The sequence below is a fragment of the Lichtheimia ornata genome (genome assembly GCF_029851405.1).
Source record: "Lichtheimia ornata isolate CBS 291.66 chromosome Unknown scaffold00085, whole genome shotgun sequence".
Lineage (NCBI taxonomy): Eukaryota > Fungi > Mucoromycota > Mucoromycetes > Mucorales > Lichtheimiaceae > Lichtheimia > Lichtheimia ornata.
This window is the reverse complement of record NW_026695405.1, coordinates 9,232-36,055: the sequence shown is the minus strand read 5'-3', so window position 1 is coordinate 36,055 and position 26,824 is coordinate 9,232. Positions and strand designations below refer to the sequence as shown.

General features: G+C 43.6%; 8 protein-coding genes across 8 annotated transcripts; 1 reads left to right on the top strand and 7 right to left on the bottom strand.

The window, feature by feature from the left end:
* Positions 1 to 273: 273 nt before the first annotated feature.
* O0I10_011236 (uncharacterized protein) lies at positions 274 to 1,494 on the top strand (the record flags this gene model as incomplete). The annotated part of the gene is made up of 6 exons (XM_058491206.1): positions 274 to 582; positions 657 to 801; positions 863 to 932; positions 987 to 1,281; positions 1,368 to 1,407; positions 1,481 to 1,494. 6 exons carry the CDS (start codon positions 274 to 276, stop codon positions 1,492 to 1,494), a joined length of 873 nt encoding a protein of 290 aa, XP_058338009.1.
* A 224-nt stretch (positions 1,495 to 1,718) lies between these two features.
* On the bottom strand, positions 1,719 to 2,179 carry O0I10_011235 (uncharacterized protein; the record flags this gene model as incomplete). The annotated part of the gene is made up of 2 exons (XM_058491205.1): positions 1,719 to 2,024; positions 2,090 to 2,179. The coding sequence occupies 2 exons, from the start codon at positions 2,177 to 2,179 to the stop codon at positions 1,719 to 1,721; spliced, it is 396 nt and encodes a 131-aa protein (XP_058338008.1).
* Positions 2,180 to 2,473: 294 nt separating this feature from the next.
* Positions 2,474 to 4,302, bottom strand: O0I10_011234 (uncharacterized protein; the record flags this gene model as incomplete). The annotated part of the gene is made up of 5 exons (XM_058491204.1): positions 2,474 to 2,762; positions 2,825 to 2,899; positions 2,951 to 3,372; positions 3,432 to 4,138; positions 4,209 to 4,302. 5 exons carry the CDS (start codon positions 4,300 to 4,302, stop codon positions 2,474 to 2,476), a joined length of 1,587 nt encoding a protein of 528 aa, XP_058338007.1.
* Positions 4,303 to 5,681: 1,379 nt separating this feature from the next.
* On the bottom strand, positions 5,682 to 6,436 carry O0I10_011233 (uncharacterized protein; the record flags this gene model as incomplete). The annotated part of the gene is made up of 5 exons (XM_058491203.1): positions 5,682 to 5,741; positions 5,803 to 6,044; positions 6,144 to 6,243; positions 6,295 to 6,307; positions 6,357 to 6,436. The coding sequence occupies 5 exons, from the start codon at positions 6,434 to 6,436 to the stop codon at positions 5,682 to 5,684; spliced, it is 495 nt and encodes a 164-aa protein (XP_058338006.1).
* Positions 6,437 to 9,851: 3,415 nt separating this feature from the next.
* On the bottom strand, positions 9,852 to 12,595 carry O0I10_011232 (uncharacterized protein; the record flags this gene model as incomplete). Its single annotated transcript, XM_058491202.1, has 9 exons — positions 9,852 to 10,524; positions 10,583 to 10,648; positions 10,702 to 11,386; positions 11,451 to 11,674; positions 11,726 to 11,831; positions 11,888 to 12,003; positions 12,060 to 12,159; positions 12,219 to 12,352; positions 12,411 to 12,595. The coding sequence occupies 9 exons, from the start codon at positions 12,593 to 12,595 to the stop codon at positions 9,852 to 9,854; spliced, it is 2,289 nt and encodes a 762-aa protein (XP_058338005.1).
* A 490-nt stretch (positions 12,596 to 13,085) lies between these two features.
* Positions 13,086 to 13,529, bottom strand: O0I10_011231 (uncharacterized protein; the record flags this gene model as incomplete). The annotated part of the gene is made up of 1 exon (XM_058491201.1): positions 13,086 to 13,529. The coding sequence occupies one exon, from the start codon at positions 13,527 to 13,529 to the stop codon at positions 13,086 to 13,088; it is 444 nt and encodes a 147-aa protein (XP_058338004.1).
* Positions 13,530 to 16,219: 2,690 nt separating this feature from the next.
* On the bottom strand, positions 16,220 to 17,399 carry O0I10_011230 (uncharacterized protein; the record flags this gene model as incomplete). The annotated part of the gene is made up of 3 exons (XM_058491200.1): positions 16,220 to 16,333; positions 16,400 to 16,757; positions 16,816 to 17,399. The coding sequence occupies 3 exons, from the start codon at positions 17,397 to 17,399 to the stop codon at positions 16,220 to 16,222; spliced, it is 1,056 nt and encodes a 351-aa protein (XP_058338003.1).
* Positions 17,400 to 19,368: 1,969 nt separating this feature from the next.
* On the bottom strand, positions 19,369 to 22,605 carry O0I10_011229 (uncharacterized protein; the record flags this gene model as incomplete). Its single annotated transcript, XM_058491199.1, has 10 exons — positions 19,369 to 20,113; positions 20,171 to 20,389; positions 20,456 to 20,618; positions 20,683 to 20,987; positions 21,047 to 21,117; positions 21,178 to 21,262; positions 21,323 to 22,311; positions 22,372 to 22,414; positions 22,482 to 22,492; positions 22,555 to 22,605. 10 exons carry the CDS (start codon positions 22,603 to 22,605, stop codon positions 19,369 to 19,371), a joined length of 2,682 nt encoding a protein of 893 aa, XP_058338002.1.
* Positions 22,606 to 26,824: the final 4,219 nt, after the last annotated feature.

The following is a 26,824-nucleotide window of genomic DNA, read 5'->3' as shown; positions in this document are numbered from 1 at the left end:
GTATTCAGGCATGCCTTGTGAACTGTTCACATGGCCTGATGATGATGATTGTGTATTGCCAGGTCAGAATGATGTTGTTGTGGCCCATCATCACCATCATCACCATCACCACCACCACCACCACAACTACTATATCCAAAACCAAACCATAACAAACTACTCACATTGTCATTCACACACACACGACCCCTTTTTTATTTTCCTTCTCTTTCTCTCTTTCTCTTTCTTTTCTTTCTTCTTTATTCTTTACCACCACACTTTAATCAACATAATATGCTCACGTCTGCTTTATCTTCACACTCCATACGACCTACGTCCCATTCGTCTGAAAACACCATTCCTCCCAATGACACTGGTCATTCAAACACAACGTCTTCTCCACCACCACCGCACATTCGTATAGTACCACACCTCGAGTCATCGCGATCACTGGTCTTTGGAGTCATTGAACGAGACGTTCGAGAGAACATCGTTATCAAAATTGGTCGCTTCACTGATCGCTTCTTGACACCCAACCGTATCACTTTCAGAAGCAAAGTAGTGAGTCGAGGACATGCTGAGTTATGGACTGAGGATGGCAAGGTAAGGTGGTGCAAGCAAGCAAATCTCCCCCTTTCTTTGTATGTGTGTGTGATCTCATTGTTGTTGTTGATAAGCTTTATATCCGCGATACACGATCCTCCTCGGGTACCTTTTTAAACCATGTACGATTGAGCGCCCCCAATCAAGAATCGAAGCCTTTCCAACTCAAGGATGGTGATATTATCCAATTAGGAGTGGATTATCAGGGTGGATATGAAGGTAATTACAAGTTGTGATGCAAGCGATGTGATGTCTCATGGATACTACTACTACATAATAGAAATCTATCGAGCTGTCAAGATGCGCATTGAATTGAATCGGACATGGCAACATCAACCAAGTGCTTATAGGTAAATCAAGACGATGAAGGATGAGAAAGGTTACTCATGGGTGAATGATGATAGTGTCAACACGTTCCAATCGTTACGCAATTTGATCACACCAACCAACAACATCACTGTGCTGGACACTGTCATGGATAACAACAACGACATTGACAAAAAAGATTCACGTATTGAGGATTGTTGCATTTGCCTATATCCCATTGCACCAACACAAGCACTCTTTGTGGCTCCTTGTTCCCATACTTTTCATTTCAAATGCTGTCGCCCATTGTTACAACACTATCCCGGATTCGCGTGTCCGATATGCCGCCAATATGCCGATCTTGATGCGAGTGTAGCTGTAGAAGCTCAAGAGGTAACTTTACACGGGCATTTCATTTTATTTGCGCGCTTCTTGGCAAGTATCATTCATTCACTCACTTATTATGATGATGATCTCAGGTACAAGAAATGTTAAAGCGGGCTGATTCTTCTGGACAAGGTATGATCTCCCATTTTCGCACATATACATGCATACACACTTGGCTGATACACTTTTCCCTCTCTTTTGATAGACTCCTCCTCATAAAAGCCCATCATCATATGATCCCGTAGTTGTGATTGCTATCCCCTGATTTGTGATATCCTTTCCCATTCCACGCACGCTAAATGTCATGCAAAATCCAAACCAAATCAAACAAAAAATGATACCATCGCATACACACACACACATACATATACACACATACATCATCGTCATCGTCATTGTTGTTGTTGTTGATGAAGAACAAAATGCAAAATGAGCGAGCACATTTATTCCTGGGATCTGAGACGAGCGCCAGCGTTGATAACCTTGACGTTGAGCTGAGCAGCACGTTCAATGATTTCGACACGCTTCTTGGCACAGACGTTGTGGGCAATCTCAGCAGCGTAGCTACGGTTGTGCATCAACAAAAGGTCGAGTTGCTTAACGTTGCTGACGGTGAACTTGCGGAAACCATTGGGCAACATGTGGCGGGTCTTTTTGGCAGAGCCATAACCGATCTTGGGCATGGCAGCTTGGCCCTTGAAACGACGACGCATGGCATTGTCGATACCCTTGGGCTTTCTCCACGATTCCTATATTCGTCCTCTCCTGTCAGCATCCATGTCAATGTTCTCTCTCTTTGTGTGTTCAAACTTACGCCGACACGAGCGAAGCGGTCAGACTGGTGACGCTTGAAGGGAGCAGTACGCTTCTTGATAATCTTGTGCTTGACGACGGGAGTCACCATTTTTCCAAGACTACAATGTTAAGTAAGTAAATGGATGGATGGATGGATGGATGGATGGATATGGATGGCTTACTTGAAGGATGGGTGGAAGAGAAGGATCGATTACTTCCAGCAACTCGTCCGCATTTGGCAAACGGGAGAGCTCCGACTAGCTGCTGTATATGGTTGCCACCCAACTATCATATAATCCTATTTCCATGACAACCCCTCCCCCATTTTTTACACTATACAGGATTTGTATTTTTTTTATCAAATAGCATCATAACAAAGGTGGTATATATATAACAATAAAATCTAATGAGACTCCACAGAAACGTTGGCTCTACTTGCAAACACCAACACCCATTTCATATTGGTGAGCATATACTTGAGCGCTCGTGTCCATGCTTCATCTTGATTAAATTGCACACGGATGGATAAATCACCAATCTTGTCCTTGTGAATACGGTACGGGAATCTCAAACTTCGATCTCTTTCCTCTGCAAAGTCGGTCAACTGCTTTAGGCAATTCAGCATCCCTTCCATAGCATGATCAAATCTTCGATTCAGGAACATCCGACTCAAGCCAATTTCAGATCCATATCTACGTAATGATGTCAACTTTCCCCTCCCATCATGGCACTCATCCTTTCTCCTTTCACTTACAATTCATACGAATTCACAATATCGCCATCCACCTTTTCCACTCGAGAAAATGATCCCATGGGTACAAGTCGATATCTGCATTACCTTTGTTAATACACACATCTCGATCAACCCTTGCTGACTTACGTTTTGAATTGAAATTTGAGCTTGTTAGCCACCGTGTAAAGAAGTAATAAGGTCTGACCACATGCTGCATTGATCTCACTCCATTCCACAGGATGCGAACTAAGTCTTCCAAGGCGAAACCCATTGATCGTACCGAATGGCCCATCCTGAGATATGCAGAATGCATCATTGTATACAACGGTACGTTGAAGTCGCTCGTATTGCTTGACGTCATGATCATACTTGAGGTTGATGGAATCACGCTCATTCTGAAAGTTCTCCAGCTTGATTTCATAATCGTTGTATTGTTCCCAAAAGCGTTCCTCTCGATCATCCAAAGCCTTCAATTCTCTTTCCAATTCTTCTAATTCTTGTTGTACCAATTCGTGCTCGCTTTGTGCCTTCGACAATTCGGCTAAAGCTTCCTTCTCGGCTTCCTTGAGCTATCATAGAGATCACGTCAATAAACAGCAAGGCTGTAAAGGAATCTTCATATACATACCTGCTCCACAGCATGTTCAAGTTCTTTTCGCATATCATCATCCACTCGATTTTCCTTGATCTTGGCAAAGAATTCAATGTAGGCATCACGTTCTCGACTCACATCTTCCAATTCCTTTTCAAGACTCTCGAGCAACAAGTCCGTGCATTCTTGACACATTGGATGATCAATACTGGATTTGGATGAAATGATGTTGAATAAACGATTGGCAACTCGTAAACGATGCGATAGGCTGTTGTTGCGATTGCTTGTATCGTCATGTGTAGATGATGATCCATTGTTCGCCCCTGTGGCTGTACTGGTGGTGGTATGATGCGGTTGATTGTTACTCGTGGTGGTGGTGGCGGCGGCGGATGTAGCATGAGGACTCGTAGTGAGATGATGATTGCTAGTAGCAGGTGATGATGATGATGGTATGGCAGTGGCTGTAGTCGTAGCAGGAGATGAAGAAGAATAGGATGCCAAAGGTGATGATGACGAGGGCACCTGATTTTGACCCACTTGTGACCTGGTCAATACCACGAACGATTCGGAAGGAAGAGGAAGACTATCACGCATAGATCGATTGTTGTTGCTGCCACCACCTGCCATGGATTGTTTGTTCCCCACGCCAACATGTCGCTTTGTTAAAGGATCCTTTGTTGTCGAGTGTTGTGAACTTTGCTGTCGTAACTGCTGCTGGTATTGTTCCTCGGCCGAAAGAGGTGCTGAATGACACATTCACCCATTTCTTTAACAAGGACGATCCTCATGTACGAGGTGGAAGAAGGAGCTTACCTGTCAACAGATCGGCTGATGCTGAATCCAAGTCTGCCAATGAGTCGTCGATGCGTAATGGTTGCTTGCAACGCTGGCATGTGAACGCTTGCATAATTGTAGTGGGAATAGAAAGAAAGATAAGGCGTATGTGCGAGACGTCGGAAAATGCCGCAGCCTGTCTGCGATTAAATTGACACACCCCACCTAGCACAAGTAAATGATCCAAAGCCAAATCCTTATTCATAAAGCATCCATATCAACCACTTTCAATAGTCAAATATCAAACTTCAATTCTCTATTACAGGTATAAGGATTCATTTACATTTTTTTCGAATAATACATTGTTGACTATCAAGGGATATTAAGAGTGGAAAAGTACAGAACATGGTTGTGTGATCAGTGAGAAATATGGCAGGGTAGGGATGTTGTTGGATGGTTGCCGTCACTTTTTCTTTTGCTTGTAATTGGCATTTGACCTTGGATGTCCTTTCTTTGCCCGTTTCAGCGTCTTTGATTACTCATTATGAAGGGGCTATCGCCTCAAGGAGTCCCAAATTTCCCATCAGATTGGAGTTGCCTTTCGGCTACAAATGTACAAGACATCCTTTTAGTAACATTTATCAATACATAAATGAGAGTGATACCTACCACAAATGGGATCAAGGAAAACAACCAAATGCCATTAGGCACCAACAAGAGCGCACCAATTAGTAAAACAATGAAGCGAGCTACATAGATGAATGCATGAGTACCCTCATTTTGGAAATCACATAAGACTCTCCTTGAGACTTACCAAAGGCCATTGATGATAATACGCATAAAAATAGAAGAAAGGGCGTATGATAGTGTTGGTTCAAACAGCCTTGTTTATACATGAGTGGGCGTGGTGGTGGGTAATGTTGTCGTGATGGATCGAACTGATAAATTGGTCAAGCATCTTGGGAGTACTGAGTCGAAGTGATGGGCAATCAACAGCTGTCACACATAGATCCACATGCGGCTTGAAAGGTGTCTTTTGATAGGTGACAAAGTATGTCCATGATGGGTCCTGGATATGCATAGACATTAAGCCTTGGATCCTCAATTCCTCAAATGCAACGCTCTTACCTCAATGACATAGCCTTCATCATCAATAGGAACTCGTACAATGCTGATGGTAAAGATGCTGTGGTTGCGACTGCTGGTATGATTCAATAACGTTGAATGAATAGCCCGAGTCCTTTGCTCTGTTCCATCAAGACGTATGCTTCCTATATGCTGTCTTTTGAGTACACATCCTAGTGAGACGTCCCAATGCCCAAATCATCATACCTCAATAGATTGTACTTTGACTTGTTTCAAACCGGCAATGTACTTGTGCCCGCTTCAGAATCCGTATTGAGAGGAAGCTGCCGGTCAGTATCATGTGCTAAATGTGCACGATCAAATTACTTACCATGCCTTTTGACGCGAATCCTTCCGTTGCACTTTGCATGATATGATCCAATAATCTCAATTCTCTTCAGCGGGGTCATGATAGGTTTCAACAAGGCTGTTCATTGTCGGCTTAATCTACATATATACCACAATGAAAGTCAACCACTTTTCGATATTCATCACCAAACCAACATACCTTGGATTCATTCAAGGATCCTTGCCCGCAATTGAAAATGATATCCAGTGTCTGTGGTACCAATCCGATCTCTTCCTTTGTTCCCATGACGGTGTATGTGTTGCCTGAATTGGTGACACCATATGCAAACACAAGCGCATTCTCTCCTTTGAGATAATCTTCAACCAGTGGCAATATCGTCTTGTCAAAGAATTCCTTTTGCTTGACATTCTCAGTGATGATGCTGCTGAACTTGTATCCCTCTGGAGATCGATTGCGTGTACGATAAGCATTGGAGTCCTTTTGCAGATACAGCAAACAATCAGTATCTCAAAGGATCAAACATTCTGTCAAGCACTTACTGATAGTGTTATATCGAAACCTCGATACAGCTACAACTTTTAAATAGTAGCGACCTTTCTCGTGGTGCATGGATGGTGGTAGACGGATCCTCAAATAAGCCTATACACCATTGATATTGAGCTTTTGATGCAGGTGGTGCCGTATACATGCTGTAGCTAGATACCTTGAAGGGTTGTAAGCAACAAAGGGGTTGTCATTGCATTGCCCAGAACTGATTGTCGTTGCTACTGCTGCTGCTGTTGCTATTGTTCTTTGGCAAAAGCAGTAAATCGGGAGGTGTCGGTCGTGGCATTGTGCCTGAAGCGAAGAGCGATCGGCCTGTAGGCGTTCTTGTGGGTGCGTTTCGCTGAGGAATACGTTGAGGAATCTACATTCGTACAATGCTACTCATGTTGGAGTCTCGTTCCCTTCATCGCGTCGTGTCATTTGTATAAACAATAGATAGAAAGGGACAACAGGAAAAGGAGGAGTTCATGGTGAAGAATCAAAGCGCGTGAAAACAGCGCGACATCAATCCCAGACAACCAGTTGAGATAGCACACACTACACAATGAATCTATTGTGAATGCTTGTGGATTGCATACTACTGTTGCTTCGAAGACGGAATAATAAAGGTGGTCCGGTTATCGATCATGCAAGAAGTATATGGCTTTTGTGATACAATAAGGAGGAGTGGGATGTCCTTGAGAGGAAGTGAAAGCGACCCTCCTCCATTGAATTGATTACTGGTGGGCTTACACATACAATCTGGTTTATGCAGCTCGACTTTCTTCTACATGCAAATGTGATGCATACCTTGACATACCTTCATTATTGGATGCTGTTTACTTACGTACCTTCACAAAAGGCAATCATCATCATCATCATCCATTTGTGTAGCAACCTGTCAAGGACGTGTCTGTGTAACCACCACGTGCGGTTGCACCCAGCTCTTCATCTTTCCGTTAATGCAGCCGACACCATCCACTAGGAAAAAGCAACTCCATCACGCTTACAGCATAGGTAAAACATAAACGTGCCTGTATCTCCAAACTTTACAATGAAACGTGGGGTTTTTATTAGAGCAATGTGCTCGGCTTAGCCAACAGCACCTTGTGTGAAAGTTTCACGTTCAATGTCGCAACTAGCTCAAAAAATATTTTTGGTCGTCGTCGTCGAAGAGGTCGACCCCCAGATCTAGTTTGGCTGGAAATGCGGTATATTGCGAATCTGGGATTGGCAAGCTTGATCGTGAAACTTTCCGCACAAAAGTGCTGTTAGCCAAGCCGAGCACATTGCTCTAATAAAAACCACGTTTCATTGTAAAGTTTGGAGATACAAGCACCTTTATGTTTGTAAGCGTTTTATATGAGAAATTGGTCTTTGTTCATTGTCAAGTAGCTGGACCCTGGCAGAGCCAAAGATGCAGAAGGACCTCTTTGGGTAACTCAGCTACTTTGCATGACTAGAAGGATGGAAGGATGATACTATATACTGTTGACAGCAAAAGCCCGTACATTGCGATCTAACAGCCATTTCTTCGCAATAGCCACTGTTGTCCACTCTATGACATGTAGGCGATTCTCCTGCTTCAGACATTCATTTCCTTGATTGGATTATGTTGATCCGAGTTGATTTGGCTGAGCTACGCTCGCTGGAGTTACTTCGGTTGAGAGCAGCATAGACAGGGTTAGATGTGTGGATTGATGTAATCCCTCTTTGGCTGTATCTCGGACAAATCAACTCGGATCAACATAATCCAATCATGGAAATGAATGTCTGAAGCAGGAGAATCGCTCACATGTCATAGAGTGGACAACAGTGGCTATTGTGAAGAAATGGCTGTTAGACCGCAATGTACGGGCTTTTGTCAACAGTATATAGTATCATCCTTCCATCCTTCCAGTCATGCAAACGTAGCTGTGTTACACAACACGACCCTCTGCATCTTTTGCTCTGCCAGGGTCCACCTACTTGACAAAGAACAAAGACCACTCTTCTTATAGCATCACACTTACAAACATAAAGGTGCCTGTATCTCCAAACTTTACAATGAAACGTGGGGTTTTTATTACAGCAATGGGCTCGGCTTGGCCAACAGCACCTTGTGTGAAAGTTTCGCGGTCAATGTCGCAAACAGCCCAAAAAATATCTTTTGGTCGTCGTCGTGAAGAGGTTGAGCCCCAGATCCAGTTTGGCTGGTAGCGACATTGAGAAATCTGGGATTGGCAGGCTTGATCGTGAAACTTTCACACAAGGTGCTGTTGGCCAAGCCGAGCACATTGCTGTAATAAAAACCCCACGTTTGATTGTAAAGTTTGGAGATACAGGCACCTTTATGTTTGTAAGTGTGATGTTATATGAGAAGTGGTCTTTGTTCATTGCCAAGTAGCTAGACCTTGGAGAGCCAAGGATGCAGAAGGACCTCTTTGTGTAGCTGAGCTAAAAAGTCCGGACCTCAGGGACGATGCATGACAGGTACGCAAACGTCATTTTCAGGTCATACACTGGCAGCTAATAGCCACTTTTGTGCATTCCCAACTTTTGTGCATTCTATTGTAGGTGGACGATGCTCCTGCTCTAGACATTCATTTCCATGATTAAAGTAGCTTGATCCGAGCTGATTTGGTTGAGTTACGCTCACACAAGATTACATCGGTTGAGCTACATCGAGCGTGCTTTATGTCCAGAGTGATGTTATCTCTCTTTGACCGCAGCTCAGTCAAATCAGCTCGGATCAACCTACTTTAATCATGGAAATGAATGTCTAGAGCAGGGGCATCGTTCCCATGCAGTGGATCTTGCAACAATGATGATTGGATAAAAGTGGCCGTTAGCTAGCAATACATGCCTGTTCCTAGATGATCCATAAAGTAATTATACATTGACCCTTTCATTCATGCAAACGTAGCTGTGTTACACAACGCGACCCTCTGCATCTTTTGCTCTGCCAGGGTCCAGCTACTTGACAATGAACAAAGACCACTCTTCATATAGCATCACGCTTACAAACATAAAGGTGCCTGTATCTCCGAACTTTACAATGAAACGTGAGGTTTTGAATAGAGCAATGGGCTCGGCTTGGCCAACAGCACCTTGTGTGAAAGTTTCGCGTTCAATGTCGCAAACAGTCCAAAAAATATTTTTTGGTCGTCGAAAAAAGTTTCAAGAGGTCGACCCCTGGATCCAGTTTGGCTGGTAGCGACATTGCGAAATCTGGGATCGCCCACGATGAACTTCATACTTTGACACAAGATTCCTTTGACCCCGACAAGCACGTTGATCTATTAAAGAGCCCACGTTTGATTGTAAAGTTTGGAGATACAGGCGTCTTTATGTTTTTACTATGTTGTAAGCGTGATGCTATATGAGAAGTGGTCTTTGTTTAATGTAAAGTAGTATGACTATAATAGAGCAAAAGATGCAGAAGCACTTGTTCCGTGTAACTAGTGAAGAGGGGCCGAGCAAGGGTCGATCCTATTGGTGGAGGATGCATAACGGATGTTGTTCCCTATAAACCTATGGTAAGGTCCGCCCGTGATAGCCCGTATGGAGTTTTTTTTTCAAGCGACCATGGTATGGCTCATAGGTCAAGAAGGATCAATCTATCTTTTCCTATCTCATTATGACAAACAGACGTATGTATAAGCCTGTAGTACTCGTATCAATCACATTCAATGACCAAATATCAAACATCAATTCTCTATTAAACTGGTATAAGGAATCATCTACATTTCTTTCTGGCTAAGTTGCAAAACGTATAGCAGTTCGGCATCATAAGCATCATCTCCATCCGCCGTTACATCAGCTCTGCTACTGCTACCGCTACTGCTGGCACCACTACCCTCACCCAACATGGGCCAATGATCCAACTCTGAAGATCCAGACGAGCTTGCAGCTGGCGGCGTAATCGTTTGTTCTCGAGCAGCCTTAGCTTCTTCCTCCATTTTCAAACTTTCCATCATGGCTTGCATCAAGGCCTCGTCTTCTTCATCCACGTAATCAGCATTTGTAATCACAGGGTTGTCCTTGGTAGTTCCTTGTTCTTCTTGAGAAAGCATCATGGCATATGCAAGCATTTCCTCATCCGATAGACCACCCAATGACATCTTGTGCACCTCCTTGGCGTGTTGTTCACGTTCGAAACGCTCTTGCTTGATAGCTTCTGCACTCTCACGAAGGTCTTGTTTCATTTCATAATGCAGCTGACGAGCATTGCCGTTGCCAACTTTGCCTTTTTGACGTAAATTGCGCTTATCCAAGAATTGCTTGTCAGGAGAAAAATCCCACGTTTTGACTTGATGTCCAATCGTAGCCACACCACGATACTCGTCGCAATGGATATTGGTCACACGCATCATACTCACGTCCGTACGATCCACAGGGGCATTGCGAGGAATCCTTTCATGAAATCCATTGTCAGCATTGAATAGCAAGTCATTAAAGTTACATTACTTACTTGTTGCCCAACACATTCAATAAATTGCCCGTCAATGGATCCCAAAACCTGATCCAACCATCATCACTATTGCAAATGTAAGCAAGTGCAAATCACTCGTAAGATACAAACACAATTACCTTCCACTGACAATCTTGCATCCATCCACGTGTATGGCACTAATGGGGCAAATGTGTCCTTGTAAAACACGCAAAGGCGCAATAGGTTTGCCATCCTTTTGAACCGCATCACCATCCCACACGCAAATAGTGCCTTCTGTATCACCAGTAACCATCACACGCATGGTCTTGACAGGAGAGGAAATCGGGGTGTGTTGTTGCTTGGATGACATGCCATTGGTAACTCCACTCTTTTTCACCTTCAAAGCATTTTGCAAAGGCACCGTTTCACCTGGCAACGTCGTATCCCATTCCATACACGTGATGGTACCAAGATGCCCCTTATCGCCACCATAAACAGCAAGGCATTCGCCGGTCTTGATAGAATATTTCCACACCTCGTGTGATCCTGCATATGTCACCAGCATCACATCCAAATCAGCATCATGCTTGATAGTTTGAACGGCTGTGCCTGTATCCACAGTTGTGGGTGGTATGACATGACGGCGTGTAGATAAATCCGTTGTTGTAGCCGATGTGGTTGTCGCTTGCGCATGTAAATGTTGGCGACGAATCATCTCATCACGGCGTTCCTTGGCAATTTGACCCACATGGATATCCCAAACGACGATATCACCACTTGCATAACCAGCAATGACACGGAAATCCTTTGTGATCTCAAGACAAGTTGGTGTAGCCATCACGCCTGATAATCATAAAATGATGAGATGATGGATTATAGGATGTGGGTATGTACAAGATCTACTTACCAATCATACTTTTTGCGCAAGTACCCGTAATCACATCCCAAATCTTGATCGCCCCATCCTCGCCTGCACTCAATACGACTTCACGCAAAGAAGTGGATAATGCCAAAGCCGTCACTGCGCCTTGATGAAAATCGGAAAAGACACGCAGCTGTCGACCACCCGCTGATTTGCCTCGCATGGACATTGTGATAAATCCAGGATGAAAACCCCACAAAATACGTTGCCTAGCAACGGTTGTTAGAACACGTAATACCCTCATGATAGTAAAAGCTTACCCATCCATTTCCACAGTTCTCACAGGGCATGGAACATTATCATTTGTGCTGTACATCAAATGGCGCTCGACCTTTCCTGTAGTTGGATTACATCGGACGCCAAGACCTGATCTTTTCATGTAAGCAACCGATTGATGAACACTATCATTGTTGCATACTTGCCTTGTTCAGCACTCGCCACGAGCATGGTTGAATTTTCATAATCGACAGCAAGACCTTTGATGGATCCAACCTTTGGATTGAATTGGATGACAGTACCACGACCCTTTTCCCACCGTCTATGTCATTCCTCGTCAGCATCAGTGTCATCATCCTTATTGTTCCATTGTATTACCTGATGAGATGAGTACGTAAAATGTACTCTGATTTCCAGCTATCCTTACGTAGACGCTTGAATGGCAATGTGTCAAAGTAGGCAAGAAAAGCATCCTTCCCTATAAACCCAATGCGATTGAGTATTGATGTATCGTTTTCCAAAGGTGTGAATACCTACAACAGGTATCATCCATGACAATATGTCTCCAGAAGCGACAAACGCCGCCCACTGTAGCCAAGGATGTTGGATCAAGACGTGCAAAGACATGGGCCAATACTTCTATCGACAATTGCTGGATGTAACAAGGTGCACTAAATGGCGCAGTATGAGTATACACACAAGCACTGATATATACCCCTTTCCACATACTTTGGATCAAAGGCTTGCTTTCCTTTGCGTTTGTCAGTTGGCTTTGAAGGAGTGTTGTTGTTGGTGTTGGAGCCATATTGAGAAGTAGTGTCAAGAGGGGGTTGTTGTTGCTGCAGTTGTTCAAGTTCTTGTTGATCGTCGTGTGTCAGTAGAATGGAAGTTGAAGATTGGAAATCGTGGGACATGAAATAGGGAAGAGTTGTAATATAAGGTTATTGAGTGAGCGATGCTGCGGTAGCGTCGACAATTGGGATGAATTGTAAATAGAAGAAGCAACGACGCTGTATGAATGGATCGAATGCGCTTGTAAAGAAGCGAGCGGTTGTTGTTTGACTAAGCACGTAAGACTCGAAAGGTGAGGCGAGATCGGCCACCCGTAATAAAGGTTGTTGATATGCGAAAAGTGAAGAGGGAGAGAGGGAGAGAGAGAGCAACAATAGGCCAATACCAAAAGCGTGCAAGTGACTTGCTGCTCTAATTGGCTAAGACATCCTTCAATGCAACCCCTAAGCCAAACATCACATTAAATCAAATCCTACACCTCGCCTCATGGGAAAGGATGTATAGATGCCACACTATTCTTTATAGAAATCAAGTATGATGCTTTATGGAGATCATGGATACATATACAAAAGACAAAGAAATCCAATGCATGCTATCACAACCTTCGCGAAACTACCACCAGCTCCATAGGTCGACATCATCCTGTGGAATCACGTCCGCTCGAACCTTCATGTTTGTAACTGTTTCCTCCGTTGCGCTTTGACCAATGAATGTAAACATTTTTCCATCATCGCGGTGGATTTTCACCTCGAGATTTTCCGTATCATCATTGACAAGCCCTGCATATCGTCCATCAAAAGCGGAGAGGTCATCAACCTCAACATAACCTCTGGATAGTTGTCCTGGATAAGCTTGAGTAAGATCCTGAGGACTTCCGAGTTGCCATAAATTGACGCGAATCGATTGTTCAATGGTTGGCAAGTCAATCACAGTGAAATAAGGCGGTGGGAAAATGCGAGGTGATGGAAGAAATTTAAGAATGGCCGGGTATCTTGCAGCAGAGACAACAGTAAGCAAAAGACTGGTAAAGACAACGAAGAGACTTGAGAACTTCATCTTGCAGTAGAGAACGAGCTTGATTCGATAGCAAATACTCGTACTTTTTGGACCTCTTTTATAATTGTCTCGAACGATCAACGCCTAGTTGTCTCACCAACTTCAACCAAGAGAGCCTCCTCTAGTCACATTATGCTGGCGTTTTGCATTGTAACACACGCATCAGACGACCTGGATTCCTTCTTTGTGTACTGTACCCGTCTCTTTCTCAGCTCCCATTTGACATACCGGTTCGCCAATGTCGTTAACCATATTCATCAAGTAAGCTGTTTGGGCTAGCCTGGATGTTATAGGTTCATTCGTACCTTTTTATTCATAGCGATACCATATAAGAGCACTATCAAATGAATACGTATGCTATCGTGCATGTTAGTAGGTCCAAGTGAGAGCAACTTATGCATTAGCCAACTGAAGAAGCTACCTCATTTCCAAGAGCATCTCCGAACACATTCAAATACACACAAAGGATGCCAAACAAATATGTTTGAAACAAGTCTTTATGTTACATCGGAACACGTTCAGATACCCACAAGAGGACCAAAAACAGATATACCATAAAGCAGGTTTGCAAGCTCTGCCAATGATTGCCATTAGACGTCGATGACAAGTAATAGATCATTTCGGGAATGGGTGTAGCCGTCTTATGCAAATCTAAAAGAAGTTTGTAGTAGATTCGCATATGCATAAAGCCGCAGTGGCAGGATCAATATTCAAAAAGCGCAATCATGCTTTGCACCAAATGCCCCTGAAGATGCATAAACAACGCGATCTAAATCGCATTCAATAGCAGTACTACATATAACATGCGGGTATCCACTCGTTTCATATAGTCAATCACACCGCATGTCTTACATTTGGCGAATGACGAAGAATTCGGCTGCATTTGCATACACCTAGTTATTTGTGCCACTGGGTAACCAGTCTTGTTGATGGCGTTTTTCGGATCACGGAATGCATTGCATGCATAAAATGTTTACATCTCATTTACCATAGTTAGTCCCTAGGCCGCGTTTTTCTTATCACGGCCGCCAAACACCGCTTGCTTGTTGTTGCTTTTTGATCGAACCTTAAAACCTATTGTTTACGTGTTGTGTTGTTCATGTGTTATATGGTGTAGCGGGTAAGATGGGTTTTGATATGGACACCATCGTATGATCTATATATGGGCTGTCATTCCACACCTTATTTCAAGTTGCTTGAGGCCATCATGTATAGGGATGGAATCTTGCGCCCAAGTAGAGCGGAGACTCAATTTCACTCGAATGGCTTTGATAGCTCACACAAGCAGCTATGCAGCCTCTTCCAAGTTGTCAAGGAACACATCAGCACCACGAGCGAGCACGCTACTTCAACACTGCAATTACTCGACAGCAGCTTTAATGTAACTTTGTCACTCGCCAAACAACGTAAAGGAAGCTCTGGGAAGGTGGTACGCTTGTCTTTTTTATTCAACAGATGCTTTCTCTACTATGGACCACTTTGTCGATTCGCGTTAGTACAACGCAGCAGCTCACGAATCTAGGAATGAGCAACACGAAGACAACTGTAAGGAGCTTTGAGCAACAACAGACGAGTGGCAACAGTAAAGAGGAAGTCTTGATGTTCGCAAAGACATTGTTTTATCATCCACACGAGCCCAAACGCACACCACACAGCAGCACCAGCATGTTCACCAGTGGCAGAATCATAGTGCAGTTGCAGATGAAACAATATCAAACATTAAAAGGACCTTTATCTTGTACATATGATTGTGAAGGAAGTATATTATACATGGATGGTGAGGGATGCTTGCTTTGGGATGATGAGGATGTTGCCAACATGATGGCCTTATGAGGGTAATTGCATCATTACATAGTAAGTTTTGGTGAGATAAAAGTTTGACCACATTGTTTCCAATGATGAAAACGCAAAGGTCGACCCTGAAGATAGCAAACGTCATACAAGATCATACATCCGCGGAAAACATGTAGGAGTTGTTGAACGGGGAATATGTTTAACAACAGTACCATTCTCACGTGTGTGTATCGGAGCGGTGGCAGAAAACATGATAACATGTTGCTAAGCTTGCATGTCTCTCGAAAATGAACCCTTAATTCGAAAGCACGGTGCACATGACTAAGCGTGTTGGGTTATTGGAAAGGGTCTTGGTGGTAGAGGAGCTTGGGCCATGTTTGGAAAGAGTGAGGGAGCATTGTGCTGCTGCTCCCACGACGGGATCAGGGTACGCACCGGATACATGATTTCATCATCCACACACACACACACACACCTAGCCCTTTTGCTTCAATTCCAGCCGAATGTATAAACCCAGAGAAGCGTGGGGTCAGCGTAGCGTGGGGGACTCGTACGTTTTACAAATTCCGTTTCATCCAGACCAATCAGCTTGAACAGGTTTCAAATTGTCACACTTGACACGTTGTGTTACATAAGCGTATTCATGGAGAGAGAAAGAGAGGATTTTGTGCAACACCATTGCGAAAATCTCCCCATTTGTCATATGATTATTCTTTTTCGGTTCTTGTATATGCGTGTGTAATAATGCATAGGAAGGGGGTTGATTTGTGGTATAATTGGATAAGGGATCTATAGACGTAAGAATACAAAGGACAAGAGATGATGATGATGAAGGAAAGCGGGGATGATTTGGGATGCCAATAGGAGGGAATAATTTAACATAGTAGTAATAGTATTTACATATCCAAAACACGCTGTACATGGCCACAGTCTGGTAAATGCTCGCCACGGTACTTAATCAAGTACTCGCCGTTGCCTTTCCATGTTACAGTCTTGTTTACCGGACAGCCCTAAAACAAAGAAACCATTCATATGAGACATTGTTCAAGCTGTGGTGTTGGCAGCAAATCTCTTACCTTGGCACTATTTGAGCACTTGTAGTAGACGCTCTTGTTGCCTGTTTTTTTCTGGATCGTATTGCCATTGTTCTTCCAAAAGTAGCCATCGGCATAAGGGTATTCCCGAGTCTCGACAATCTTGGTTACGGCTTGCATTTCTCGTCGTCTTCGTGGTCGATGTGGATAATAAGGTTCATATCGTTGGATAGGTGGTGATGATGACGATGCATTTTGTTGCAGTGGTTGTGATGGATACGGAGATGAAAACATGTCATTGGATTGCAAATGGAATACATTATCATCCATCATGGTAGTAGTGTTATTGTTGGGCATGATTGGTGATGATGATATCGAAGGTTTGGATACAGGAGGATAACTAGTTTGCCATAAAAGTTGTCAACATACATGATAATGCTTAACACAAGCACGCTTACCTATCCATTGGAAACATGGCAACGTTACCCGGACCAGCCGGTACAGCGGATGTGGTAATAGGAGAAAACATCTCACTATGATCAGATTGAGTGCTTGCACCACCCATGGATAGCGACGTAGTTGGTGAGCGATGATCGCTTATTAAGGTATCAGGTGTAGGTCGGCGAGTAAAGGATGATGGTTCATCAAAAGATACAGGGGTGGGTGTTTGGGTAATATGGGTGAAAGTCGTTTGCTGTGATGGTTGCTGTTGTTGTTGTTGTTGAAGCATGAGGAGATCAAGTTCTTTGGCACGCAACTTGGCTTCTTCTGCTCTACGTCGATCCTCTTCAACCTTGCTTTGCAATATCAAGCGTAACATGTCTGGCTGCGACTGATAATAAAAGATGACATCTTGTAGATCACCGTTAATTGGGTTGGATGATAAATCTTCTGATGGTCTTTTAGGTTGATGCTGCTGTTGTTGTTGTTGGAATGAGGAATAAGGTATTTGATCATGTTGGTAAAGCGGGACCGATTTCATATCTCTGCTTGTTGATGTTGATGTTGATTGTGGTGCAGCGTATTGTGGATAGTCGTTCATGTATTTTGTGCAAACAAATGTCTCAAGTGGGAAAGGGACCGGACCAGAATAAAGTGAAAGGAAGAGAGCGGTTCCAAAACTTCCCGTTCTTTTATTTGCCGCCATTGACTTTTTCTCAGGGCAAATGTCGTATGCTTATTCCCGCGGCAAACAAGGCCAATCATCATCTTATACTGTCTTTCCCCCCACACCTTAACCCCCCACATAACACAGCCCCGGCTAGTCTGTGCAGCTGGGGAATATGACCATTTGCAATGAATGCGGCTGTAACCAAAGCCTATTACCGCTGCAACGGATGTTCTTTCATCCCATACTTTTGGTTCACTGATCCAAGCTTTTGCAAAGCAATAGTGACATCTTTTGGTATTCGGGTGTCAAACCCGCGCACATTAAGGACATATGGCCTGTGTGTGGGAGAGCAAGGATGCAGGCTACACAAAAGTAAGGGTTCGCATTTTGTTGGCTGATAGGAAATGTGGGATGTACGCGTTGTTAATATTCTCATGCTGATGCCGTTGATAAGATCCTTCCAAGAATCAATGAAATGCATCGAGATGAAAACTGGCAGAGAGAGAGAGAGGAAATGTAAAAAAGGGACCTTGTCACACATGCGCCATTCATCATATCTCATGATTAAAAGATTACATGATATTTTACGTTATGCAACGCTACACACACACGGGTCGAAGAATTGTTTAATGGGGCCCCTCATTTTCCCCGATCTCTCGCATTCTTTCCTAGCAACGCCAAAACAATAGGCCACGTTGTTGCGACATGCATATGCATACAAATCAGCAGCCACTATTCCCGGTTATAGCACTGATAGCTATCGTTACTATTTTAGTGATGGTTTCCTTGCTTGCTTTTGGGAATCCTCCTCGCAAAGTAACTTTCTCCTGTGAGTGGCGATGGCGGCTCTCACGTTGTCAAGTTGCACACGAGTGAGTTTTTCCCATTGACATATCCTCAGGACGATCCACACACCTTGCCACAGTAATTCCTCCCATTTTTGGTCTTTATTCCCATCCCATCGCTCCCACAGCAATTTCATTCCAGGTGTTGGCTCTTTTTCCCGATCTGCCACGTGTATGGCGCAACATGATGGAAAGCCATAACAACGACAACGATGGTCATTGTATGTAAAGCATTGCATCATGAATGTAGAGTAATTACTATGTAGGTCACTAATGTCTCAGAGCTCAGCATGCATAAACATTTTTATCGATCACCCGAGAATTTTGGCCACATGCAGATGCACGACTAAGCATCATTATCTCAACCACTGCCCATATGTATGTGATGATGCATAATGTCAACTAGTGTTGACGATCTTTATTGACTGCCTTTTGCTCGCAATCTGCATACAAGCCAGCGTTCATAATCAGTACAAGAAAACACAAAGACAAAAGGGGATGTAACGTGCAAAGGGAAACAAGCGTACCAAGGTAGTAGCAAAAAGCAAAGACTTCAAGGTGTGAAACCTTATAGATAGCAGCGACAGGAAACAATAAATGGATACTACATTATACAAAGATGATTGCTTAGCTACACCATCAGAGAGATAACGACAAACGACATGCGTACGTGCAAAGAGTAGATATACGATAGAAACTTGAGGCCAATCCTAGGCCAGCGACAATGATACAAAATTGGGAAAAGAGGATTCCTGGTGTTTATTGTTTGAACTACTTTGCTATTTATATGGATTTGGGGTTGCTAGGATCACAATACACAGGCATTAGTGACATGCAGACAATGTCTGCTGCTTTACCACACTAGCGTCTTGCAAGAGGGTAATTAGTTTCACTGTCATCACAAGCTCATCCTTTACCAAATGCAGTAATCCACTTGGGGGGTCTCTGCTTGTTTCATCCATATCCATATCCTCCTCCTCCTCCTTCATATCAAATCCATAATATTACAATCGAATAGCAGGTTTATGTAAAAGTACATGGTGGGAATATTTGAATTATATACTATCAGGCATGATTCTCATTTCTCGTTTGACCTTTTCTCTTAAAGCCTCGACATAATGATACTTTTCATCGAGCACGTCGTCAAGATCTTTGAGATAGGACTGGTACAATGAAACAGTTTTTTCATGGCTCTCCTTGCTCTCTTCAGGTCCATTGTTTTCGCTGCAATCATAATGGCTGGAGACCGCTAATGATAGGTTGGACACCATCCGCTTTTCTCGTTGTATGCAAGTATCAAGCTCTTTGATTTGTGCACGATGCAAGCTGATAAAATCGCGTATCTGCTGCACCGAAACTTCTTTGCTATTGGAGTCCTCCTCCTCCTCTTCTTCTTGTTGCAATTCCATGGGCTGTGGTTCATGTTTTTGTGGTGGTGGGTCCTGTTGATCATGGTGGGTCATGATGGTATCCTCATCCTGAAACGGTTCTTCGGGTGCCAGCTCAAATACCTCTGCAGGTGGTGATGATAGTCGTCGCATCATGTGTCGTTGCCTATCAGGCATGTCACCATCGCCGCCGCTTCCAGCTGCTGGATGGTGTGATTTAGGGGTCTCTAATGCCGTGGAGCTCATTTGGCTGGGGAAATCGATATCCAAAAGGTTCTCAGTCTGGTCGTCATCCCACAAAGCATCCGAATTGGCATTGCTGGCAATATCATCTTGTGGCATCAAATCCTGTGATTCTGCTCTTGTTTCAGCTAGCAACCGTGGATCGGATTCCCCTTTGAGTTCCTTGACTCTATTAACCTAATTAGAACATGTTCCTTGTTTGATGTATTCTCTCGCTCTTCCTTACCTATCAGCATATCGTAAAGTGTTCAAGGTATGCTCACTGTTGGGGTTATTGGGTGAAATGGTCGCAATCATACACGTTCGTGAGTCGCCGACAAACGAGTCTCGTAAAACTTGCGTCAGCTTGCTTCCTCGGAAAGGCGTATGTCGTTTATCTTGATCAAGGGCACGAATACACTCCTTTAATGCTAACAAGCTCTTGTTGATTTCAGCACCTTCCATCCTAAGCTCAACAATGTAAGCATCCATTGATCCATCATTGCCTTTTTTTTAAAATATAAATACAAACCTGGTTTTTGGATTTGCCTCGCCTCGATCAGCACCTCGTTCACTTCCTGCCAGATCAATAAAGCTGAGCTTTCCATGGATTGCCGTATTGTCTCCTTTTGATTTAAGCAACACTTGTAAGACAGCATGTGATCGAGAGGAGTTGTTGTTGGCACCCGTTTTGCCTATTAAACACGAATCAGTAAGCATACCTTAATGATAACCCCATATTGGTATCCACGTTATTACCTGTTGTACGGGCCTGGCTACCAAAATCAAAGACCTCCATCAACCTGTCAACGTCCTTGATCGGAAACTCTTTCAAGCCTGCAATAACAACATTGCTATTGCCATCCTCGCGAGGTGTTAACCGCTTCCTTTGATTGAGCAAATCATAAAGCTGCCCTTGATAGATCTCATAAAAGCCAACCCAGGCAGAGAGATGTGAATATTGGGGCTTGCCAAGCATGTGGAAAATATCATGAGCAGCTTGTACATAGAGACCGTGTTTGGGATCCAACATGGTATACGTCTTGCCACTACCAGTTTGACCACTATCCAACACAAGTTAAATTCTCTTGTCTCATAAACGATATGTCCCTCTTGTACTTACTATGCAAAACATGTTGCTTTCCCACCACCAAACATATATTCCACCAATGGATAGGCTGTTCGCCGATAGATCTATCATCACATCATCATGAGCTGGGGCCCTCATTTGTCAAAGAAAACGGGTTCACTCACATCAATGTTGGTAGTGCTGCTATCAAAGACGTCATCAAATGTAAATGAGTGCTGCTCCGTAAATCGAGTGAGATCCACACGTGTCCTGGGAATTGAAAAAGATTAGATCATGGAGGATGTGTCTTTTTCTTGGTAACCAACCAACCTGGGAGCATTGATTTGGATCGTTCTTGCACTGACAACGGGCGCAACATCCATTTCGCCATGATTGATTTCCTTTTTGCTGAGGGGGCGTTTCCTGACACAAACACGTATACGTTGATGCAGATCACTGTTGCCATTATTTGCGCCGCTTGAAGCTTGGATGGTCGTCTTATTTGCACGTGCACGAATATATTCTTCAAATGACATGATTGAAGTGCCAGTAGCAGATGATGATCCAGGTAGGCCGTCGTTGCTAAGTCGCCGTTGCCTAGGTGGTGCGTTGACTGGGATACCATATGCATCCAAATAACGTGTCGGCTGCTTTTGAACTTGAACAGGTTCTTCAGCTGGCTTCACTTCCACACCTGTTTCTTCCATAAACTTTGGCAATTTGGGTGGTGTTTTGCTGTTGGTAGTGGGTCGTAAGGGACTGGATCCAGAGGATGATGTTATTGGTCGACGAATGGGACTATGGGGTAACGAAGCTGCTACTGTTGTGGTTGATTTACGTATAGGGCTATGAGCTGAGGATGATGATGCCGTGTTTGGTTTGCGAATAGGAGATCGGTGTTGTGGTTGACGGATTGGAGATCGATGTTGACGAGGAAGATAGGATAAACGTCGATTGTTGCGTGCATTGGTAGTAGTTGTAGTAGTTGTAGTGGAGGATGCATTGCTATTATTGACGGCTGTTATAGATGATGCGATACCAGCACGTGTGATGTTGGCTCGTTGAACGGTTTGTGGTGCAATGGTCATACGTCGAGCTTGTTTCTCTGAAGGCAACGATGATGCGGGAATAACATGTTGTCGTTTCCTTGCAACCGATGTATGTGGAGGAGTCGTTGCTGAAGATCGTTTGATAGGAGCATGCTGTGATACGGTTGCTTTGCTTTGCAGTTGTCGCTTAACGTCGTCAGCCAAGGCCATAAATCTACGCTTGTCATCGATCGAACGTACGCCAAGTCGAGTACAATCCTGCATCGATAGCTAATGGCCCTCCATCGTCAATCTTGGTTCTTCCTAAAGCCCTTGTTTCTTCTTACTTACCTCTGCCAAAACGTTCAAAGTCGACATGCCTTGAGAATAAAGACTATGATATTCACATGAGCTGAGGGTTCACTGCCATTGCTGTTACTTGACAACGGGCGTTTTTGTACCTGGGATAATACTACCATAGCATCGCCATTAGCACAACATTTCTTTGTTGCAAACCCATTGTTGATACGATACCTGTTGCAAATCATACTTTCTTAGTGTATCAAGGAAACGTGTGTTACTCATTGAAAGTCGTTGCACAATAAACTGGGTTGTGGATAGAGAGTGAAAAGGAGAACGCGCTCTTCAAACATGATCGATAAATGCGGTTGTTAATCGCGTTCGCGTGACTATGTACCCGTATCCATGCTACCCCCCACCCACCCTCTTTGACACATTATGAAGCTGCTCAAACAATGAATTATACCGACAATGACATTGTATGTAATATCCGAATCCTTTATGTTGTTTGATTGTTGTTACAAACAACGGAGATCAACGTTGGTAGGCACCTTGCCAGGAATGCGGTCATCCACAAATCATAACATCCCCTTTTGTAGTGGCCCTTTTTGATGAGATTTGGGGTAAACAATGAAACAGCTACTGAACCAGGCTCACTGAATAACACAATAGTGCTTTATTTATACGTTACATTTGAGAGTATCCTTATGCTAATAGCAGCGGAAGCATAGAGCACCCATCGTATCACGTGCCTTCATACAGGAGCATAGTATGGCTTAAAATCAACATGCCATGTTGATGGGTACGTTAATGTGTTGCACCGCCGTTGCTTGGTCATAGTCGGTGTTATAGCAACCGTATCCATGCAATCCATATACATCATTATACCTAGTCATCATCGAGGCATATCACTTTTAGTGGTGAGCTCATCACATGGCAGCCTATTATCAGCCCTCATTTGTCACCTGATGAACTCCTCTCATCACCGCCCCTATAGCTGCTGGATCGAGATTTAGGGTGATCATCATTGTTTAAGATGAAACATGGCCCACTGTGCACAATGACGAAAATACGGATTAACTTTGGTGTAGTCATTGTGTAATAAAGAGGATGCAATGCTGAGCAGGGACACCGGCAACCTCGGCAAGGTGTACAATAAGCTACAAGATCGTGCCAGTATAAAGGGACTTGAAACATGGTTGACTGGCATGTGCGACAGGACACTTTTGTGATGTCGTAAAAGGAACGATATGATGAGCCCAAGAATCAGGAAATGAAATAGGTACCTCACATTCTTTCTCAGTAATCTCATCATTACATTGTCCCTGTTGCTATTTGAAACAAACGTTGTTAAATCGGGAGTCATGAAACGGAGGAAAAAGGAACGATAGCCCAACGTTCCTTTTTGATGATGGAAAAAGAAGGGAGGAGGAGATCATAAATTTTCCTCTCAATGATGAGGGACGTGCATGAGAAAATCGTAAAGTTACATTACACACATCCATAACAAGATGCGGAGAAGAGAGCATTGTTTCGCTCCTTGTCACGGCCGATCAATCCTCCTATCTATCGCTCTTGTTGCCGCCCTTTTCATATCACAATGGAGGTCTCAACCGGTTTCTGCACGTGCAGTCAAGGTGCACATTTGTTGCCGTTGAGCTATGTATATAGGGCACCTTTCGCTATGTGTATGTGTATGTGAATAGCCTATTGCAACAATGACACTATTATCGGACTTGGCTAGCAATTGTCAATTCTGTATTACCATGCCCTTTTGCATTGCATGCAAGATAAGACATACCATTTCTAGTAGGTCCCATCGCATTTGTTTTCCCCTGTATCTCAGGGATCTTCTCTTTTAAAAGTAACAATAATCGGCAAACCAGGTGATATGGGGTCAAGCGAAGGAGGGAAAGTGCAAAACGCGTATACCATATACCCATCATCAAATGCTGCTGTTCTAAGAATCCCTACTTGTTCACCCTCGTTCCATTAAAGTTAGTCTTTCAAAGTCAGTGCACTCTGAGAACAATTTTGACTGTGGTCATCTGATGATGAGCACACCAAACAATATTCAACTGCATAATGCATGTCGACAAAGGCAGCACGGTCCACGACGCTCTTCTAGATCCGAGGATCCCACAAAAAAAGTATGCACCATGCTGCACATGTGCTCATATCTACACGCTCTCCTCCTCCTGTTGTCACTGGGAGTTATATACGCTTACATGGATTTTTTCCTTACCACCACCATCGTAGTAGTAGTAGTAATAGCAGCGACACAAGAGATGGGAGACATGGCATTAAAGGCACTCGCTGCCTTTTTTTATCCAATCACATTCATTCATGCATGGAAGAGAGAGGAATAAAGTTGACAGGTGTAGTTATGCTATACCAGTGGCCCGGAGCAGAATTAAGGTTTAGGTAATGGCGCATTGTGGAGAGCCTAAAAGCATATCATATGAGATTGCCAATAGTTAAAAGAACATACATACAAATATTAAAGCGTCAGGGGCTCTTTGAGCACAGGGGTGATAGCTCTCTTCTCCTTCCTATTTGCTCTTTTACTCATCATTCTCCTGTTCTCGTGAATGATAAAGACGATGTGGTGATGATTATGAATCAACCATTATTACAATCATCACGAGTGGAAGCCAAAGGAAACAAGGGTGTCCGTGCGATAATCAAGGGGTGGTGGATTCACTCGACTCAAGAGGTTCACCACCACCTTTAGGGAAACGCGGTCAGGTGTCTTTGTGATTATTGTTCATTGGCGGTGTATTCTTCTTGGCTCCTTTCAAGTGGCTCCTTTATGTTGCATGGGAAGAGGTCGTTTTGTCGCGCGATAAACCCACCCCTTTCCTTCTTTTTCCCTTTGGTGCACATCCACGCGTACCCCCTACTACCCCTTTTCCTCTTTGCACTTTCCAGATCCTCGCACACATCATATCTATCTCTCCCCCACCCCTTTTTTTTAATGTCACAGGGGACAAGTTTGGATTTCTTTTTTTGTCAATGTGGCGCGCGTCACTGGCTAAAGTTGGAAACACTTTTGACGATCCACCATACCCCACCATAATCGATGATCGTGCACGCAAGCAGCTCTTCGATTCAGGGTACTTGAGGAGGGAAGCAGTTTATAGCCCAAACAAAAAGGTGACATTGACCCTGTTAATGCTTACACTCACTTCAGCCTACCATCAGGGCTTTGTATGTATGATGATAAGAATAAAAAAAGGATCTGTGCTTTGAAACAGATGAACAATGCCCGTGCATGAAAACCATGTAAACAAGAAATACTCGTGTTCTTCTCTTATAGATACATTGTAAGCGTTTACAACATCATCAACCACACCTATATCCATGATGCATTCTTTTCATCACCAAAACTTTCCCTCCTATCTCCTCCAAATTCTCATTACTCTTTCTTTTCTTCCCTCCCTTTATGATTGTTTCGGTGCTGGTTGACGAGAACGATGAAAGACTGCTGAGTGTAACACACGTTTTTCTTCCCTCTCAAGTGGACCCTAGTCTTTCCAAATGGGCTAGTGACCTAAAAAGGAATCGTAAGGGTTCAGGGTCTCCTTCATTGAAAGGAATCTGTCATGCATGCTCCTGATACACCCATGCAGCGGAACAAAGAGCACACCAGCAGAAACGAAAAAGATCTGCAAAAGTAAGATGATCCAAGCTGAGCAGCAGCAGGTGATGTTATAGGAGTTGACACAACAGGTACTTGCATCATTATTCGCACAACAATGACATCGCCTAGCTATTTCAGTGTTTTGGTTACCGTACACCATAAAAGTTTGCTCGCTACGATTAAACTTCATAAACTCTCTTATACATACGTTTGCTTCCTATTCATTTAACGATGATGAAACGTGGAGGAACGGACGTGTATTTCAATCTCATGTAAAGGAGACACGAAGGAGATTCCTTCTTCATTCTTTAAGACCATCAATGACAAGGGGCAGTCAAAGAGAGCGTGTATGTAAATATGTGTGTACGCATGTGTGTATGCGTCTAATGTGATGCAAAGAGTGCTGTTTGCGAATGAACCATACAAAGTGAGAAGCATCATGCGCTAAATGGCGTATGCCACACACGCACACACACACACACACATACACGTACACATGGCCCCCAAAAAATGATTGATGGTCTTGCCTTGATACAAGGGGATCGGCAGCACTGTCAACGATCCAAAGCAGAGGTACAATGAGGGATAATAAGGGGTGGGAGAGGGGGGTGTTAAACCAGATAATAAGTTAGATGACAAATGGTTATGCGTGTTACGTCGTAGCGGGTGATGTGTGTACACAAATGATGCTATCATGGTGTCACTACAGTCTCCTCACTCTCAATTGACAAGAGTCTGGGGAGGTGTAGATGGATTGCATCCATGCATATAAATACCGCTTATTTCTGCTGCTCCATCTTCATACACTGACCTATTTCCCTAGTCTCTCTTTTTCATTATCTTATCCACCACATTACTATT